Genomic DNA, 22,091 nt, shown 5'->3' with positions numbered 1-22,091 from the left:
CTTTACTTGAGTATTTCCACTTTCCAATACTTTTACTTTTACTTCTACTCCACTACATCTTGGATCCAAATATACTTTTACTCCACTACATTAATTTGAAAACTTTAGTTACTAGTTACTTTGCAGATATAAGTTATTATATTATAAAACATACATTAACCACTTTAGTCCTATTTTATACCTAGGCTGTTTGAAAATAGCGATCTACAAGTTCACAACGCGTCACAACGCAAAAGTAGAAAAATAGCTGATCTGCAAGCTCAAGACACGCATTGCAATGCGATGCATTATGAGTGTGCTATTATTAAAATGTTTGGGAAAAAAAGTAGCATTTGAAAAACCTTTCGCCTGTATTGGCATGCCCAAAATAGAGGTTCTACACCATGCATTTAAAAAATATATTTAAAGGTAGGGTAAGTGATTTTCTTTGGTTAAAATAAGTGTTAAATAGCTCTATATTCTGATAGTACTCATTGCTATAGAGTGTTTGTTCAGTAAAAGGAGTCTCCTTGTCTCTCCAGCTCTTTATAAAACAGAAAATGCATTTTGGTTTCAGTTTCAGTTTCATTTCCAATTTTATCCAATCAGGATAGAGAACTCAATCAGGATATAGATTAAACAAGTGAAATTGGAAGTGATGACACTAAAAAATGAGCAGGCAAAATTGGAACTGGAACACTACACAAATGAAGCTTAAAAATTGGTACTTTCTCCTGATTGGCTGAGATTTTGACACCTACCGGAAAATGTATTTTCTGTTTATTAAAGAGCAGGAGAGACGGGAAGACTCCTGTTACTGAACAAACACTCTATAGCAACGATTACGGTACTATCAGAATATAGTGATTTAACCTTTTAACAAAATACTTTTTGTTTTAACCAAAAAATATCACTTACCCTACCTTTAATATTTAATATCATATTCTTTTTTTAAATGTTGGAACTGAAAAACGGGAGGGATTATACAAAGTAGGTATCGCATGTGACGTCACAAACGGACGAAAGGGGAGACCAAAAACACACCAAAAATAAGGAAAAGTTAAAATTCATGGTGTAGTCCCTTTAAGTGTGTCTATGCGTTTTATAAATATTTAACCAATTGAAAAGTATTAGCAAGAGCTTGTAGCACACACACACACACACACACACACACACACACACACACACACACACACACACACACACACACACACACACACACACACACACACACACACACACACACACACACACACACACACACACACAAACATCCACAGGAAAATCATTAGTGTAACACTTCATTGTGTACACACATTCACACACAAACACACACACACTCTCTCCTCTCATGTCATGCACACACACACACACACACACACACACACGCAGATGCACGCACGCACGCACACTCACACACTCCCGGCAGGCTAACAGCCTGACTTGGGTTGGGTCAGAGAGAGTAACCTGGGCCAGGATGCGGGCAGCTGCTGAGTGAATGTGATGAGTGAAGCCTGAGGTTCATCTGGGGTTAGAAGACACATCCACGCTACCTCCACGAGCTGCCCACTTACATCTGTGTGTGTGTGTGTGTGTGTGTGTGTGTGTGTGTGTGTGTGTGTGTGTGTGTGTGTGTGTGTGTGTGTGTGTGTGTGTGTGTGTGACAGTATGAAACACAGACAGTGTTTGTGTGATCGTTTGTTTACACAAACTGCATGGTACAGTGTGTGTGTGTGTGTGTGTGTGTGTGTGTGTGTGTGTGTGTGTGTGTGTGTGTGTGTGTGTGTGTGCGTGAGTGTGTGCGTGCGTGCGTGCGTGCGTGCGCATCTTGCACTAACCGAGGTATCGTGAATGTACGCTTGTGTACAGCACATTTGCATACCTTATGGCACGGCTGTGCCTGATACACAGCGTGACTCTATGTGACTTGAGTTTGATACTCCAGCCTGGCTCTAAATACATAAACAGCAGCCTGGGAGTATGAGACATCATAATCTGATCTGACAAAGAATAGAAAGAAGGAAGGAAAGAAAGAAAGAAGCAATACACAAACCAATCTAAGGAAGACCCTGAGCTGATGTCCGCCCAGCAGTCAGTTTATTTGGTGAATATGAACTGTCTGTAGCTTGAATTCACTCAGCAAGAATCATGCCAATCTGCCCACTGGATTTTGACATAGCTTGTGTGCAATTTGGACATTTTGGCCAAGTGGTGGCACTATACATTCAAATCCATGAGGTCAACAAAATCAGTAGCGTTCCTTGTCCAGGAAGCATGGAGGTACACAGCAAATTCCATGGCAATCTGGCCAGCATTTTTTGAAACATGTTATTTGAGAGGAGAGGATGGACAAGGGGTCCATATAGATATGATATGAGAGCAGAGAGCAGAGCAGAGCAGAGCAGAGAGCAGAGCAGAGCAGAGCAGAGCCACTCTGCAGTAGCTAGCAGCACCAGGCCACCTGGCCATCTGCAGGAGTAACAGCAGCTAGCAGCATCCAGGCCGAGCCACCAGCAGCAGCCGGCTCCACCAGGCCGAGCCACCAGCAGCAGCCGGCTCCACCAGGCCGAGCCACCAGCAGCAGCCGGCTCCACCAGGCCGAGCCACCAGCAGCAGCCGGCTCCACCAGGCCGAGCCACCAGCAGCAGCCGGCTCCACCAGGCCGAGCCACCAGCAGCAGCCGGCCCCACCAGACCGAGCCACCAGCAGCAGCCGGCTCCACCTGGCCGAGCCACCAGCACCAGCAGCAGCAGCTAGCACCACCTGGACCCCAGCAGCAGCTAGCACCACCTGGGCCCTCCTCACCAGCAGCTAGCACCACCTGGGCCCTCCTCACCAGCAGCTAGCACCACCTGGACCCCAGCAGCAGCTAGCACCACCTGGACCCCAGCAGCAGCTAGCACCACCTGGACCCCAGCAGCAGCTAGCACCACCTGGACCCCAGCAGCAGCTCGCACCACCTGGACCCCAGCAGCAGCTAGCGGCACCTGGACCCCAGCAGCAGCTAGCACCAACTGGACCCCAGCAGCAGCTAGCACCAACTGGACCCCAGCAGCAGCCAGCACCAGCAGCAAACACCACCAGGCCGGGCCCCCAGCAGCAGCTGCTAGTACCACCAGTCCAACGGTACCTCCTCTTTCCACCGCTCCGATGGCCACCGCAGCGAAAGACGGCAAGAAATCAGCCGGCAAAGGGGTAGAAACCGAACCGGAGTCCGTCACACTAGATGTGGTAAGGAAATTGATTAACCAGGGATTGGCGCAACAAAAGGCTGAATATGCCAAGAAGCTGGACAAACATCTTGCCCAGCAAAAGGTGCATTATGAGGAGCTGCTCAGTAAACAGGCTGATGCATTCAGTAAACTGGTGCGGGTACTGATGGATTCAACCAACGAGCGGTTTGACTCTGCAGTCAACAACGTGCATGAGCTCACAACCAGCCTCCACTTTACCCAGCAAGAAGTAGATGATCTAAAGAAGATCGCTTCCAAGCTATCCACAGACAGTGAGTTGCTTGAAAAGAACCAGAAAGTAGTATGCGACAGCCTGAAGATCCTTGACAGAACCACAGACTATCTCGAGAATCAATCCAGAAGGAACAACTTGGTCTTCGATGGAATCGAGGAGTCTTCGAGGGAGACCTGGGCAGCTACGGAGGAGAAGGTCCTCAGCGTGATCTCCAACAACTTGAAGCTGGATAGCAGACACATGACCATTGAGAGAGCACATCGCGCAGGCAAGCCTGACGCAAACGGCAGAAGACAACGGCCCATCGTGGTAAAGTTTCTCAGTTTCAAAGACAGAGCAAATGTACTAGAGAACGCAAAGAAATTGAAAAACACAGGTATCTATATAAACGAGGACTTCTCTGCCCAAGTACGGGAAAGAAGGAAGGCCCTTCTGCCTCAGATGTGGGCAGCTCGGGAAAAAGGTGACATTGCCTATTTAAGGTATGACCAGCTGATCTCTCACCCCCCAAGGAGAAGAGATGACCCATCTGGTCCCTCAGCTCCCTCAAGTCCAAAGTAACCATCATGACCGCAATATAGGTGGAGAGACCACCTGATTTTTATTTTCTGTTTATTTTTTATTTTTATATTTTCCTACATAGCCATAAGTACACCAATGAAGGAATCAAACACTTGTCCTAAATGCCTAAAAACTGTGAAATCACAAATCATTATCTGTAGTATATGTAAAAATAAGTTCCACCTTAAGTGTTCACCTGCCTCAAAACTAAAATCCAGGTTATGGGATTCTTGGACCTGTCATATATGTACTACTCTCTTTCCATTTAATGACGTTGAAGATGATGATCCTGTTTTACTGTCAAATGTGAATACAAATTATTGCGGTACAAACTTTGAAAATATGTTATTCAATCCCTTTGAACTAAATAAGGAGGTGGTCAACACAGGACTACACAGTGTAGACCCTGATGTAAACTGTAATTCACAAATGAAGGAGCCCTGTAAATACTACTCTGAGAAACAACTGGAGGAGTTTACTAGATTATTGCCAGCAGAGAATCAACTGTTTACCACTTTCCACCTCAATATACGCAGTCTAAATGCAAATTATGGGCCCCTCTCACTTTTTTTATCTTCTCTTAAGCACAATTTCTCTGTTATTGCTTTAACTGAAACATGGGCTAGTGACGAAACAAAAGGTTTGTATGAGCTGCCCTATTATAACTCTGTACATGTAACTAGAGATGTGAGAACTGGTGGTGGGTTAGTGATGTATATCCGAACGGACTATGATTATATAAATAGAGCAGACTTGTCACTAAACTCAGATGATGTAGAATCACATTTTATAGAAATAACTCTGCCCAATGGTGGTAGGAAAATCATTGTTGGATGTGTCTACAGACCACCTGACACAGACATTGATAAATTCAATGAGAGCTTGGTAACCGTATTAGAACAAATAAACAAAGAAGGCAAAATGTGCTATATTCAAGGTGACTATAATATTAACCTCTTTAAAAATGAAGTACATTCTCCTACCCAAAATTTCCTAAACACCTTATATTCAAGCTACTTTTATCCAGTAATCCACAAACCAACCAGAGTGACTGACAAGTCTGCTACATTGATAGATAACATCATAACAAATGAAGTGAATAAAGTCCTCCAGGCAGGTATTGTGTGCACAGACATTTCGGATCATTTCCCCATCTTTCAATTTACCCTCCTTGACAAAATGAATAATCAGTGTGATGAAAATTTTAGCTACCGGAAATATAATGAAAAGAATGTATCAACATTTAAAAATGTACTTGAAACTATATCTTGGGAAAATGTCTACACACAAACCGATGCAAATGGTGCATACCAAGCCTTTATTCAATCTTTTAATCATGTCTTCAACAAATGTTTTCCTCTAACAACTGTGAAAAATGCTAAAAAGCAGGAGCTTTGCAAACCCTGGTTTACTAGCGGATTGCAAAGGTCCTCAAGGAAGAAAAACAGACTCTATAAAATGTATATAACTAACCCAACCCCAGAGAACCAAGCCAAATACAAACTATACAGAAATAAATTTAATCACCTCCTCCGAGCAGTAAAAAAAAAGCATTACAGTGATAAATTCAAGGCATCCTCCAGTAACATTAAAGAAACATGGACAATCATCAACCAGTTACTCAACCGAAGGAAAGCTAGATCCAAGTTCCCACATCAGTTCCTTGATGGTGGGAAAACCATCACAGACCCCCACGAAATAGCTCAAAAATTTAATAATTTCTTTATAAATGTTGGTCCCTCTCTCAGTAAAAAAATAGTAAGTACAGATGGAAGTCCCCTGGACTATATTGATGGTTGTTACCCTGTATTTAATAATTTTGAATGCCCTGCCCCACAGGAGATACTTGACATCATAGACAAGCTAAAAACAACAGCAGCTGGTCATGACGAAATTAGAACTTCACTCATTAAAGAGGTAAAATCAACTATCATAAATCCACTAACTTTCATATGTACAATCTCACTGTCAACTGGAGTGGTACCAAATGACCTAAAGATAGCTAAAGTCATCCCTATTTACAAATCAGAGGATCCAAAATACTTTACAAATTATCGCCCTATATCAATATTACCATCTTTTTCAAAAATTCTAGAAAAGCTTGTTTACAAAAGAATACTCCAGCATATAAACTCAAATAATATACTTTATAATCATCAATATGGTTTTCGTAAAAAACACTCAGCGTACATGGCCCTACTTGACCTCACTGAAAAAATTACAGATGCACTAGATAACAAAGAATATGCACTGGGACTTTTCCTGGACCTTTCGAAAGCTTTTGATACTGTCAATTATAACATATTGCTTGCTAAAATGTTCAGATATGGGTTTCGTGGTACTGCTTACAACTGGCTTGAAAACTATATTACAAATAGACAACAATATGTCGCAGTGAAAAATACGGAATCACCTAGAGCAAGACTATCATGTGGAGTGGCGCAAGGTTCAATTCTTGGCCCACTGCTATTTTTAATTTACATAAATGATCTACCTGCAGCATCAAATACCTTATTTTCAATCTTATTTGCAGACGACACAAGCGTCATCCTTTCCCACAAAAATTTCAATACACTTATCAACGAAGCGAATCAAGGTCTGCAAATACTCTCCAAATGGTTCCAACTTAATAAACTGTCATTAAACATAAAAAAAACTAAATTTATAATATTTCCTGGTAGGAAGAAATTCAACCCGGAGGAAGCGAAGCTGAGTATTGACGGTATCGAAATTAGCAGAGTACCCTCCACCCCTTTTTTGGGAATAATGATAGACGAAAAATACTGCTGGAAAGAACACATCGACCAGGTAACAAAAAAGGTCTCAAAATCAGTGGGGATTATCAGAAAAATCAGCCCATTCATAAACAGAGCCTGTCTAAAAACCCTTTACTACAGCCTAGTATATCCTTACCTAACCTACTGTAATATTGTATGGGCTAGTACCTATCCTTCTTGTCTCCATAAATTATTTATACTACAAAAAAGGTTTGTCAGATTAGCCACAAATTCTAGCCCACGGGAGCCTTCCTCACCCCTTTTTTCAACACTCAGTATACTAACAATCTTTAATATAAATGTACTCCAAACATGTCTATTTGTATATAAAACTAAATACCAATACACCCACCTCCCAAATCATTTTAAATTGTATTTCCAGCCAAATTCCAGCTTTCACCCATATCCCACTAGGCAAGCAAACCAACTGCATGTCCCACTATGCACCACCAATAGGGGGCAGTTCGCCATCAAGTACAAAGGAGTTTCATTATGGAACGCCCATTTCAGTTTGGTGGCTACCACATCCTCCCTACCTACCTATAAAAGAAGCCTAATAAGTAAGTTAAATACCCAAATGGAAAACTAGACCAGTTTCCAAATAATTTAATCCTTATTCACATGATATGTAATAGCATAATTGTTTTGCTTTGTTCAATACTTTTTGTTGTTTTGTTTTTGTTCTGTCTCTTCTGCTCAGTCTTGTACTTTTATTTTTATTTTTATCAATGTACTATACCCTTTATCATAGGTATATACTTTTATATTTTCTTTTTTTTCTTTCTTTTTTTTTTTCTGTCTTTGTTTTTAATATTAAATAACTCTCATTATATGTATTGTAAACGGTGAGGTTCTTACATAAGCCCCTCAGGGTTTCTTACCTCACCGGCACAACAACTATCACGTAATGTTTCCCTCGGAAATAACTAACATGTCCTGTAAATGTATACAAAAATGTTGTGCAAATAAATCAAATCAAATCAAATCAATTGAGGGCTGGAACGGTGTGGTGCTGCAGGCTGGGCAGGTCCAGCCTGGATGGGCGGGGTTGGGCTTCAGACCAGAGGTTGGCCAGCAACAGGACCACAAGCTGTTTACCACAAAACATCTCACTGACAGGGACAGGAATTACATGTGTTGACACAGGCTTTGATCAACAACAACAAAAAGTGGGAAGAAGACAGCGAGGCAAAGAGACAGAAAGAGAGATATGTGAGTGAGGAGGAGGAGAAGGGGTGAGGGGAAAGACGGATGAAATGGGAAAATAAAGATAGAGAAAAAAAATTAAAAAAAGAGAGCAAGACAGCAGGTGAAAAATCCAGGTGAACGTTCCCCTGAAAGGTTAACCGTTCGTATTTGCCCCAGAGAGAGGGAAAGAGAGTGAGAGAGAGAGAGAGATTCACATGCTGGTTTATGGGGTTTCCAGAGAGCAAACACGGAACATTTCTATTTCTGAGTTTCTTTCGCTCCTTTCTCCTCAGCCTGCCCAACGCCACATTCTCTACATCAGGGGTATTCAACTAGATTAGGCAGGGGGCCACAACTGTAAAATAACTTGGAGTCGGGGGCCACACAGCGCAAATGCACGCGCAGCGCGCGTGCATTTGCGCATGTGCGCACACAATTTGCGCGCGTGCGCAAAGCGCACGCGCGCGAAAGTTTTCGGGTCTAATTCGGGTCTAATTCGGGTCTAATTCGGTCTAATTCGGGTCTAATTCGGTTCTATTTCACCAATATAAATCAACCTTTTTTCGGGTCTAATTCGGTCTAATTCGGTTCTATTTAATGTTCTAAGTTAAGTTCCAATGAAAGATGGCCTTTCAAGAACTAATGAAGGATAAATAATTTGTACTGTTTTAACTTTGATAACATAAATCAAAGTTAAAATAAATAATAATTATGAAATTTAAAAAAACAATTTTTTTTTTTTTTTTTTTTTTTTTAATATGGCCAGGGGCCACAAGGAAGCTCCTCGCGGGCCGCACGTGGCCCGCGGGCCGCCAGTTGAATATCTATGCTCTACATCGAAACCCCACCAAACATCCTCACAGTGACTCCTAAGATTCCCGAGCACATACGCACATGCTACTCCACAAGTCCTCGTGCAAGACAGCGGCAAGACAGACAAGAGAGACGACGGGGGTGGTGAAGAAAGTCAGTGTGAAGGAAGGCCACTCCATCACCCTCCACTTCATGTCTTTCTCCCGCTTGCATCATAACACCCGCCCCTTAAGTCCCTTCTTCCACATTCCTCCAGAATCTTGCAGAGGAATCACGGAGATGAGAGATGACAGTCCTTTCATATCTCTTTGAACTACAGTTACTGCACTGCCCCCCATTCTCAGCCCCGAATGCATGTGATTATTGTGTACCATGCGCGCATGCGTCACTGAGAGCGGACAGAGAGCGCTCGCATCGCTATTGGGGCATGTTAGCTTAAGCGTTATCCCAAGAACGATTTGGAGGAGGAGGGGGGGGGGGGGGGGATGTTCCCCTCGGCCTCTCTCCGTCACCTCTGGAGCAGCGCTCCGTCGGCGCCCCTCGCCAGCCCAGATTGAGCCCATAAATTAAGTCTGACAGGCGGAATGGCTGCGTGGACGCCGGGGCCGCCTCGGGTTAACGACCGAAACCTCAATCAGCGTTTGCGGGGGCCGGGGAGAGTCAAACGTGCGTGTCAGAAGTTACGTGTCTCCCGCTCCCACTGTCCGCCTTGCCGTGGACCCAGTACTTGCCAAAGGGGCAGAGATGATAACAGGGGGCACGTCACTTGCCCCTTCTCGTCCCCGTGGCCGGGTTCCATCCAAGGGCTGTGTCACAGGGTCACACATGAGGGGGAAATTGCCTATTAGGAGGCATGATAAGGCCAGAGAGCAGTGAACGGGAGAATAGAGCCCTCTCTCTTAGTCTCTCATCCCTCCCTCCCTCCCTCCCTTTCTCCCTCTGTCTCTCTCACTCACCCCACCACCCCCCCCCCCTCTCCACCTCACTCTCTTACACAAAATACACACAACAAACAAACAGACCTACCCTCTGAGCGGTGGATGCAGGTGTGCTGGTTGTCGCTAAGGAAGAAGCCATTCTTGCACTGGCACTCGTAGCTGCCCATGGTGTTGACGCATACCTGCTGGCACCCGCCGTTGTTGTCCACACACTCATCCACATCTGCAGAAACAGTGGGAAGGAGACAGAGAGAGAGCGAGAGAGAGAGAAAGAGAAACAGAGAGAGGGTAAAGAGGACAAAAGAGAAAAATGGAGTCAGAGACAGGAGAGAGATATAAAGAGAGAGAGAGACAGGGGAGTGGGGAGAGATAGAAGAAGGTCAGTACCATTCCATAATGGCAGGCCATTAGGTTTCATAAACAAACCAGTGTTAGTTTATGTGTCGGGAAAAGGTCTTCCCGTGTCTTCCCTGAAAGCTGCTCATAGACCTGTGTGGGGAAACTGGGGGATGACACCCGAGGCAGGAATTTGGCCGGCACACACACACACACACGCGCGTAAACACACACTCGTAAACACACACGCACGCGCACACGCACACACACGCACGCACGCACGCACGCACGCACGCACGCACGCACGCACGCACACACACACACACACACACACACACACACACACACACACACACACACACACACACACACACACACACACACACACACACACACACACACACACACAAGCATATGACATGGGGCAGAGGGGTTGCCCCTCTAACAGGAGTCTAATCCTGGCACAGTAGGGGGCTGAACCAACTACTTGGCACCGAGCGTCACTATCGGGCCTGTCGACGTTGAACGTGTGAAGAGTGCGAACGTGCTACGTGCACGCGCTCGCGCACGAGTGTGTTTATAGGGCCCCGCTGTGCCACTGAAAGCTCAGTAAATTACCAATGGGGCATTTTGATGGGGCTGAAGTGAGCTGGAAACATATAACACCCTTGACTGACTTTAACAGGGATCAAACAGAGCTGGTCGGCTTCTGTGGAAAAGGCCAGACTGATGTGTGTGCGTGTGCGTGTGCGTGTGCGCGTGCGCGTGCGAGTGCGTGAGTGTGTGAGTGTGTGTGGGCGCACATGTGTGTGTGTTTGCATGAGTACATGTTTGACAGTGTTTGTGTGTACAGCATACATGTGTGGGCGCACACATATTAATGTGAGCGTGGGTAGTACCGTATGTACTGTGCACACGCACGTGTCTCTCCGATGGCTGGTCAGGGACTCGGAGGAGTGTGTGTGTGTGTGTGTGTTCTGTTTAGTCTGTGGTGGTTCCTATGTGTTTTCAGGTTGCGAGGACGTGCAAACTGTGCAGACTGTGGACACACGCACGGTGGTGATGTCACGGAGAGAGTTCACCACCGTCTGTCTGCATACTGAATGTCTCCCAGTCAAGCCGATGCGTCCAGTTGTGTAACTGAAGGTTCCTCTCTACAGTGCTGGTGCCCAAACACTGGCTCGGGACCCATTTGAAATGGTCGCGACTAGCGAGTAAATAATCCCTTCTTTATTTTCTTTCTTACAATTTCTGCATGTTATTTCAAAAGAGAAAAAAAAGAAAATTTCAATAATTTTCTGAAAAAAAGAAAGAAAATTTCAATAATTTTCAGGGGGGAAAAAAAGAGAATTGTGATCATTTTCAGGGGGGGAAAAACAATAATAAGCTCTACACTATTTTGGATCCTGGGGTTACATAAGATTTCTCTTTTGGGTCTCGAGCTAAAAGGTTTGGGAACCGCTGCTCTACAGTATGTCTGCTTGTCCATTTGCTGCTTGCCTGTCATCTTGCTCTTTTGGCATTTGATTGAAACCTTTATTTATTCTCGAAAAGAGCATTGAGGTTTACCCTCATTTGCAATGCTGTCGAGATTACACACCCAAAAATCAACAATTAAGACACATACAGACATAAAACACCAGAAACAACCAAAAATAATACCATGACAGAAAATGCGTAAGTTAAAAATGACATGGTGAGCTAGGGAGATTTAAGAGCAGGTTATTAAATTGTCCATAGGATATTGGGGCATTCATTTTTAGCCGACTCTCTTATCCACCGCAACCACAGCCAGGGCTAAGCTTCTCAAGGACGCACAGACAGGACACATGGCTGCTGATGGGCATTTGGCTGTGGCTTTTTTAGGTATAGGTCGGTCTCTCTAGAGTCTAAACCACTGGGACATCCTGCCGTCAAAAAGAGGTAAAATATCGGACACACTGAATTACGGCTCCCAAACAAATCCTGCCATTTGGCATGCATTTCAGAGGACCTAACAGGCCGGTTTGCCCTCAGTTTATTCAGCTTATGTGGAAAGTAATCGGCTCTGTCCAGGGCCAACACGGAGAGCGAAATTACATAGGACCTCACAAGCCATTTCCTCCAGCGATTAGAACGATGGCTCTTTAAGAGGGAGGAAATGAGAGCAGGAAAAGTCCTAGTGCCCTCACTCGTTCTCACTCTCTTTCTCACTCATCCTCTCTCTCACTCTCCCTGTTTGTCACTCTCTCTTTCTTTCCCTCTAATCCCTGCAGGTTGGACAAAAGCGCCCAGCGCCTGTCTGTCTCGGCCATTGACTGCATATAAACAGGTCTCAAGGTCCCTGTACCCCCAACTCATACTAGCCCCTACCACACACACACAAACACACACATAACCCCAACATTACCATAACCGCCGCTTGTTTATGGATGCTAGCGGGTCAGGAACATTACAGCACATCGCAGAAACCTTGTATGTCCATACTTCATCTGTTATGTTTGTTTTTTCATACACAAATGCCCCTTTTTATACCTCGATGTATGACAGTGTCATTCAAATTTAGCGATTTTCACCTATACAAATGCCAAAAATAGGGATGCCAATTTGAAAGTGATTAAATCTGTCTATGGGTTTTATAAATATTTAATCAATTAAAGTATCAATGAAAGTATTAACAAGAGCTTGTGACTAGATAACTACATTGGATCTATTAGAAACACAAGTTATTTTTTCCATTCCCTGAAAAGTAACGTGTTTCTGGCCGACAGTGACAATAAAATAACACAACATCATACCAGAGACATCAGCGCAACAGGATACATTTATCGCGTCGGCGCGAGGCTCCCCGAGCTGAGTCTGGGATTACTGGGCTAATTCACGCAGCATGTTTGCACCCAGAAATAGAGGGCCGCACAGTGGGGTCTATCTATAACTCTGCTCTCACTCTTGTCTTCGCCTCACTGGCCGTCTGTCTGTCACTGTCTCGCTGTGCCATCCCTCACTGTCTGTCTGTCTGTCTGTCTGTCACTGTCTCGCTGTGCCTTCCCTCACCAGTGGTGTAAAGTAACTAAGTACATGTACTCAAGTACTGTAATTAAGTACAATTTTGAGGTATTTTTACTTTACTGGAGCATTTCCAATTTCAAATACGTTTACTTCTACTCCACTACATCTCAGAGGTAAATATTGTACTTTTACTCCACTACAATTATTTGAAAACTTACTAGTTACAACTAGTTACTTTGCAATTATCAATCATTATATTATAAAACATACATTAACCACTTTAGCCTTATTTTATACATAGGCTATTTGAGAATAGCCGATCTACAAGCTCACAACGCGTGCTTGTAGATGTGCTATTTTCAAACATTTTAGTACTTTCACTTTTGGTACTTTAAGTACATTTTGATAATTTTGTACTTTTACCCAAGTACGTTTTGAATTTACTTGTAACGGAGTATTTCTATATTGCAGTATTGATACTTTTACTTAAGTAAAAATATCTGAGCACTTTTTCCACCACTGTCCCTTACTGGCTGTGTGTCTACTCTGTCTGTCACCATCTCGCCGTGCCATCTCTCTGCCCCATCTCACTGGCTGTCTGTCTGTCTGTCTGTCTGTCTGTCACTGTCTCGCCGTGCCATCTCTCTGCCCCGTCTAAGTACATTTTTCCTTCATTATTTTGCTGCCATGCCGAGGTCTTTTCCGACGAGTATGTGGGCTCTCTCGCTGTGTCGCACGCACCATCCCTCGGTGCCCGTCTATCTGCCTTTGCATCTCTCGCTGCGTCTGTCCTCTCTTTCTGTCTCCATCTCTGTATGTCTCTATCTGAATTTATATTCCTTGACTCTCTTGACTGTGTGTTAATAAAACGATATGTTCATTTGAAAATGTGTTTAGTATTCTCTCTCTCTCTCTCTCTCTCTCTCTCTGTCTCTGGGTCCTCTGAGTTCCTGGCATATCACAGTGAGATACAGTGGGCTTTTTATGTGAGCGCAGGCTTTACCTGGCGACATATTTCTCTACTTTTAGACCGTGGCAGTGAGCTTGTTTAAAGCCCCCCCCCCCCGCGGAGCAGACCGGTGCTTTTAAGAGCCTTGTTAACAGGGGGACGGAGAGCGGGAAGACTTTACTGTCATGTTAGCCACGGCGCGAGAAAGCAAGAGGAGGGGGGAGTAGGGTGGGGGGGCGGTTGGGAGGGGGTGGTGAGAGAGAGGTGGAAAAGACCCATCTTTGTGCTGTGATTTTCTTTTTTACTGTGCTCTATTTCCAGTGTTAGACACGGAGCCGCCTTTTCATTTGGCTCATCCTCTGAGCTGATCTGCTGTGGTCCTGGTTATGTGCCTTGCAGAATGCAGATGTACTGTCTCTGCAGGAGGAGGCACTGAATAAAAAGACAAATAAATAAACAGAACCATTGAAAAGCAGGGGGAAAAAAAAACTTCCGTCGTTCTTGACATTTCATTTCTTCATAATAAGCATCGGGGCGTGATCTCCAAATTCTCTGTTCTCTCCGTTGACATTATTTTTGTCCTTAACTCATCTCGTCACCTCCAGTTGTTTTTCATGCTCTCTTCTTAGACTTAGACGCCCCCAAACCCCCCCCCCCACCATCCCCACCCCCCAAAATGGCTTTCAGGAAAGGAGACTGGCTCCTGGGGACCTTTAAAAGCTGGAACAAAACAGGCGCCAGCGACTACAGAATGCATGTAGGCGCCTTACAGACCCCATAGGGTTCAGTTCATCTGAGAGACAGGAGGCCATAAAAACGACAGATAGTACGAGGAGAACAGCAGTACAGTACACTGTTAAGGCACTCAATGAGGACCAGATCCAGCGTGATACAGCCTTGAGTCTCTCGTATGGTTCCTATGCCGCCTGGGGGAGGGGGGGGGGGGGGGGTTCTCTCCTGCACAGATGTTCTCGCCTCGACTGAACAGCTGCCCAATTTGCCAAGTCATATCTCACCTCTTATCTGCCCGAGTCTCAATGCGTTGGCCCTCACCCGTTATTATCCACAGTTGCCATTTCAATAAACATCAACCAGACTAATTTGCCTCTCTGAGGCGCCCACTCAAACCGCGCGCACTCGCTATTAGAACTGACTCTCCGTTCCGTTCAAACGCCTCCGTTTTCCAGGTCAGTGACAAGCACACCTTGTCTCGCCGCTGACCTTCAAACTGCTGCGCCAGGGGCAGAATTTATGATGGCAGCGCTAAATTGTGGGATTGTTTTCTTTCACGGTACCTTTCAGTGCTCTTAAAGGCACAAACCAATGTCATCGCTATGGACTGATGTATTACATTTTCACACTGGGGAAGGAGGGGGAGAGAGAGAGAGAGAGAGAGAGAGAGAGAGAGAGAGAGAGAGAGAGAGAGAAACCAAAGGAGGGAAAAGAGCAACCATTTCCAACTTAAATTGATCTCTGCCAACATTTCTCTGTAAACACAGGCAAACCAGGGGCCATTTTGCAAGTTTGAACTGGAGCCTCTCTGTTTTGTTTGATCGTGCTTGTGTAAACTTGTGTAAACTTTTGTTTAGACGCATTGAGGATGTGCTTGACACATAAGAGAGAGAGTGTGTGTGTGTGTGTGTGTGTGTGTGGGGGGGATGGAGGGGAGGGGAGGTGAATGCGGGGCGAAGGAGTTGATGAGACGAAGGGAAGATGGGGAGTAATGCGAGTGAAGGTGTGTGTGCGTGTGCGTGTGCGTGTGCGTGTGCGTGTGCGTGTGCGTGTGTGTGTGCGCGTGCGAGTGTGTGTGTGTGTGTGTGTGTGCAGGGGGGGGGGGGGGGGGGGGGTGGTGGCTCAACTGTTGATGTTTTAACCCCTTCACGTGAGTGTGTGCAATTAATGTCATCGCCCATTCCTCTACCATTGATCATATTCCTTGTGTTGAGTATAAATGCAAAATGGCCAACGTACAGTATGACACGATATACTGTAGGTATAATACGTTTCCTCTACGCCTTCGTCGCTCTTATGCGTCGTGATGCTGGCCTTTGGTGTTCTGTGACGTAACAAGTTCCACCCGCGACAGAGGCACCTCCCCTCAGATCTCGCCTCGGACTGAAAACGACGCGTCAGAAAGAAAATAAACTCGCACAAGCGCTGCAGACATTCATGCGGGGCACCAAACGATCGACACATTGGGCCCAGCTGTGTGCACGGCAAAACAAAATAAATAAAAAGTCAAAATCAAAAGGAGGAAAGGAACGAATGAGCCTGCTCTTTAATCAGAGCACAATTAGGCAATCTTAAATCAATTAGTGCCCTAACTTGTTGACACAGCGCATCTGTGAGTCAACGAAACGACTTCCTATAGGCACTTGCAGACAGATTTATTTTTTTCTTTCTACGCTGTTGCATTTTTTTCCAAGGGAAGTTTTTCATTCATCCCTCTATTTCAAAGCATCATGAGGTCTTGAGGTTTTGGGAAATCATTGTTTAAGTCTGTTAAAAGCCACAAAGCCCTCATTGTTTTTCATAAGGAGGATAAGAGAATGTGAGAAAAATGAGAGAAGCATAATTTGAGCATGAATCTCAGAGGAAAACAAACAGACAAAACCAAAGACGCTTTTTTTCAAATAGAGCTGTTATATTGTAGGGGTCACTTAAAGGCACAGTTCACCCAAAATACTTTTCAGGGCAAGTGATTTAATTCTAAAGGACTAAACTAAGCACTATTTCCATTTCACTTTGTGTGCCCTTATCCACATGAACCCTAGCGTCCATATTCTGGGGCTGAACATTCTGCAAAGATAGCAGATCTACAAGCTCACAACTACAGTTTACTACAGTTGGTTCTTTAGACTACAGTCTAAAGAACCAGAATTTTAACGATTCTGGTTCTTTAGCAATTCCCTCTTAACGGTCCGTTTCCTTTAGCGATTCCTATAGGGGGTTCCAAATGGACCCTTACAGGTCTGTAACTCTGAGAGTGTACAAACTCAGAGTTAATTGGTGGTCCTTGAAATGACAAAGTCTGAGAACCACTAGTATTGTAATTGTATAGCAAATGTGAAGTACCACATACAAGCTCTGACAGTGTGATAAACCGTTTCCAGAAACCGTCCAAATCTGATGGAACCGATTCCGGTTCCTCTGTGTTGGATCCGGTTCCTTCGGTTTTCGGATCCCAACCCTACAACCCACATTTTGTACCTTTAAAAAAAATCATAAAAAACTGCGATAACAGCAGATCTATAAGGTCGAGATGTAATATGCAGCTGCATGGCACCAACATGGTAAAGTCCACTATATAAGTACAGTACTTAGTAGGCATGTAATTCACTCAACTCCCGATACGATTCGAATCACGATACTAGGTTCACGATACGATTTCTCACGATTTTTTAAACACAAAATTATTTTCCAGACAAATGATAATACTTGTTACTTGTTTTTTCTTATCCTCTTTTCAATACAGTAGCAAATGACTGAAAACTCTTTTTTTTTTAATCAATTCTCTTACAAATATCCTGTATTTTCTTCTCTTTTTTTAACACGCCCTCTGCTGTTTACGTCGCAATACATTTTTTATTAAATCGATTTAAATTGTCACCAGTTTGAATCAATTTGAATAGATTTACAATAAATCATTACATGCATAGTACTTAGCATTGATACATGTAGATCCTTTTATAAGTAAAGTAAGCAGAGTTCACTGTAAGGGTGAACTGGTGTGAACTCAAAGAGCTTATAATCATTTTAAATTCAGACACTATTGTGCGTTTAGGATACATACACGCTGTAACTGCATCCTATTTTCAGCTTTGGCCGACGATGAGTGTGAGAATGGTTACAGTTGGCACGTCTTAACGTATTAACCAGACACGGACTACATAAGATTGTAATTTACAGCAACTTTAAAAGTAATCCAAGCTAATTAAAGCCACAACGCTGATGTGCGATGTTGTGACAACTTGTCACATTCTGTGGGTCCCCAGACAGTCGGCGTCTTGTGAACATCCAGTATATAGTCTGCCAGCGCTAACTGTAAATCCATGGTCTGTATGTGCACCAAGACTGAGTGTGTGAGACTGTGTGTGTGTTTGTGTGTCTGTCTGTGTGTGTGTGCGTGCGTGCGCATTCGGGTATGTGTGGGGTATTTGAGTATATGGGAGTGTATCGCTATGTGTTTGTGTGTGTGAGTGTGCGCACACACGTATGCGCATGTTTGTGTACTGTTTGTGCGCAATTGTGGCATGTGAGTACAGGGCACTGCCGCATTTCATATGCTTGTGTGTGTGTGTGTGTGTGTGTGTGTGTGTGTGTGTGTGTGTGTGTGTGTGTGTGTGTGTGTGTGTGTGTGTGTGTGTGTGTGTGTGTGTGTGTGTGTGTGTGTGTGTGTGTGTGTGTGTGTGTGTGTGTGTGTGCGCGTGTGTGTGCGCGCCTGTGTGCGTGCGTGCCTGTTCATATATCTGTGTGTGCGTATGGGTGTACATGCCTGTGCATTTATCTGTGCGTGCGTGCGTGCGCGTCTGTGTGTCTGTGTGTGCGCGTGCCTGTGAGTGTGCATGTGTATGGGTGTGCATGCCTGTGCATGCCTGTCCATGTATCTGTGTGTGCGTGCGTGCGTGCGCGTGCGCATGTGTACGGGCGCCTGTGCATGTATCTGTGTGCATGTGACCCTGGATCCAGTAAATCTTGTGCTGAATGAGACACTTGAGAGTAAGACATTATAACAAACAGCGTGCTTCTTGTTGATGGGACAAAGGTTAGAAGAGCTCAACCTCTTAACTGTGGTTTTGACAATGGGAACTACATGTCCCTCCCTTTCAAACACTTTTTTTTGGTGTTTATATGGTTACCATGCACAGTGCACTATTTACCCCCACCGTTAGCCATGGCAGTAAACATAAAGAGAGGCTGGTGACGGCGCGGTATCCATGAGTCAATAGGCAGGAACGCATTACTCAAGCTCTCGCGTCGTATACTCCTCAAAGTGGACTAAATATAGACAGATGCCACAGTCATCATACTTCAAATACAACCTGTTCCTTTGCACCTATCGTTTATACACCAGCACGTACTGTACCACAACTCAGCCCTTTGCTTTGGGTGTGTTTGTGTTTTATCGGGCAATGCAGTGACATGAACATTGATAGAGAAAAAACAGTCATGCAGATGCTTTGTTTGTCATCGACCTACAGTATCTAAAAAGAGGTTTTCTTTTTCTGACCAGACTTTTTCCCATATTTTAAAATCGTAATTTGCCGTTAAATATGAATATTGCCGGCTGGTTAATTTTCATTTAATTATTTAGATTTGTATTAAATAAAATAACACAACATCACACTATGTAGAATTACAATCATTAATCCATGCCAGCGTTTAATCTCATAATGTACTCACCAGTGCCAGCGTTTTATTGTTGTTTTTTTGTTTTTTTCACGTCGCCATAGACCTCGTTAAAATCCTTAAGATTGAGCTCTAAACTGTCTGTAAACATATAGCGGAGATCTGATTGCTTCGACCAGTGAAAATCCCATGCAAAACGGAATCGCCATCTTGTAGTTAGAACGGTTTATGTTAAACAGTGATCAGCGAGGAGAAAAACTACAAAGAGAAAATGGCGTTTCAGTTTCGTCATTAGAACGGAGAAATGAAATCAAATGCGTCCATTTGGTTTCATTTTACACTCTTTACCAACTCTCCATCATTTAGCCGGGGACCACCTGGAACCCCCTCAAGGACCACTGGTGGTCCCCGGACCACTGGTTGAGAACCACTGGAGTAAAGTGATGTAAGTCTTTGGCATCATGAAACAATAAAAAAGAAAAGCTGATTTTGAAGGCTACTATATAACGGTTGAACAAGATGCAAAGCCCAAAGCCTAGTTGGTCTATAGTATGACGGTGCATGCGTGTACTAAATAGAGCACAAGCCTACAAGCCTGCACCACATGACGCGGTGTAAGCTTGTAGATCTATTGATAGCTTGCAGCTATACCACTCGTCCTTGCTTTCTGTGATAAAGTGGTGGAAAGAAGCACTGTGGTACAGTAACAAGGTCTAGCGATCAGGGTGGTTGCCCAGTGCACAGTGCACATGCACATATCTGCAAACACGCATGTGACGTGTATTACATTATGGCCGGTCAAGTAAACATTTGGCCGGGTGGAATAGAATCTTATTAGCCACGTTGGCCGGGACAAAAAAGGCCAAGCGGAAATCCCGCTCTGCACCTTGATTGAGATTCAGCCCCCAAAGTGTCCTCCCTCCACCCTGAGTGAGACTGAACCCCAAAGCATCCGCTATGTGCCTTGATTGATACCCAGTAGGGATGTTAACAATGAATCTATAATCGATGAATTACCATTAAATGTATTGATTTTCAATTAATTTAAAGATATATATTTTGTATTTATTATTATTTTTTTATTAATAAAAAATAATTTGGGCTAGTGAAAGTTACAGGTGTGGTGTGTGTGATATCAAATGTGAGCTTACCATAATCACAGTAATCCTTAATCATATTCCATCATATTCAAGGACTTTTGGAGAGAATTGAGACAAACTCCAGAGCACTGCAGAGGGGCGGTGTGTGTGTCTGTGTCCAGCTGATGCTCGTTGACGCTCGTTAATGTTATATACATCAAGGCAATTATGTTTCTGCACTCATTTTCGGTTTTCGGACAAGAATTTTCCATTTGGTCCAAAAAAATGCTGATTATCAATTAATCGATTAATTGATCGATAAGGTTATCAACTATCAATGAATGAATTAATCGATAGTTCACACATCCCTACTATAATTCATCAAGTCCTTTTTGATCTGAGGCCCTGGCCTGGACCGCTGGCCTGCTCCTGGGATACACCTGCGACATTCATTACCCAGACGCTGGCTGTGCAGACGTCAGAGCGACACAGAGAAGGAGATACGTGACAGAGAACGAGGGTCTGCCTTCCTCTAATGCAAGGGTCTTCAACAGGGGGTCTGGGACCCCTAGGGGGTCCTCAGAGTTACTACTAGGGGTCCTCCAAATCTTAGTGTGATAGGATTCTGAGGGGAGTGAGGGGAACATTAGCCAAAAATAGCTGCTATTTTTTACCAGTTTTTACAGCATAGTTTGTTGATACATTTTGATGCAGTAATGGTCTTTTTCTTTTCTTTCTTTTTTGTTGAGGTATCAAAAAGGTCTTGAAAGTCCTTAAATTGTCACGTCACTGTCAGCTGGGGAACCCCCCCAAAATCATGTGGAGACACCCCTGGGGGTCCCAACCCACAGGCTGAGAACCACTGTTTTAGCCTATTTGAAAACTGCATAATATAAGCTGCTAAAATGGCCTGTTACAACCCTATTGAAGTCTATAATTACTTTATTACCTCCACTACATCTCAGAGTCAAATATTGTACTTTTTACTCCACTACAATTATTACAAAATGTTAGTTAGCCTACTACTTACTTTGTAGATTTAGATTATTATTACAAAACTTACATTAACTACTTCAGCCCTATTTATACTTCCACAAGCTCACAAACACGTAGCAGACAGACAGACAGACATGTAGGTAGGCAGGCAGGCAGGCAGGCAGGCAAAGAAACAATGTCAGAAAGAAAGAGAGACAAACAGAAAGAGAGACAGGCAGACAGAAAGAGAGGCAGGCAGCAGACAGAAAGAGAGACAGACAGACAGACAGACAGACAGACAGACAGACAGACAGACAGACAGACAGACAGAGGGAGACAGGAAAGGAGAGCAGTGAAACAGCAGAAGCCTGTCAGCAGTGTGTTGGCCCTTCGCGGCCCTGCCTGCCTGCGTTCCCAGCCCCATCATCATTCTGTGTTATATTTGAGACATTCCACAATAAAGATGTCAAACAGAGAGCAAGTCCATCGCCTCTGGGGGGAACGGCTTGGACAGCATCCAGTTCACAGCCATGGCCAAGATAACCAACGGAATACAGAGAGGGAGAGGGAGAGGGGGGGGGAGAGAGAGAGAGAGAGAGAGAGAGAGAGAGAGAGAGAGAGAGAGAGAGAGAGAGAGAGAGAGAGAGAGAGAGAGAGAGAGAGAGAGTCAAGATTCAGTTGGAACAACAGA

The 22,091-nt window shown here is 44.2% G+C and overlaps 1 protein-coding gene across 4 annotated transcripts in view; it reads right to left on the bottom strand.

Annotated features, from left to right (window-relative positions):
- The window catches only part of scube1 (signal peptide, CUB domain, EGF-like 1), a 142,010-nt gene that overhangs the window by 93,907 nt on the left and 26,012 nt on the right, over window positions 1-22,091 (bottom strand). For all 4 annotated transcript variants that reach the window (XM_084049378.1, XM_084049379.1, XM_084049380.1 and 1 more), the window contains exon 4: window positions 9,813-9,947. In XM_084049378.1, the coding sequence (XP_083905504.1) occupies window positions 9,813-9,947 (135 nt within the window). The remainder of the gene's footprint in view (window positions 1-9,812; window positions 9,948-22,091) is intronic.

This window comes from Gymnoscopelus microlampas (genome assembly GCF_963454915.1).
Source record: "Gymnoscopelus microlampas genome assembly, chromosome: 23".
Classification (NCBI taxonomy): Eukaryota; Metazoa; Chordata; class Actinopteri; order Myctophiformes; family Myctophidae; genus Gymnoscopelus; species Gymnoscopelus microlampas.
This window is presented reverse-complemented; position numbering and strand designations above follow the sequence as displayed.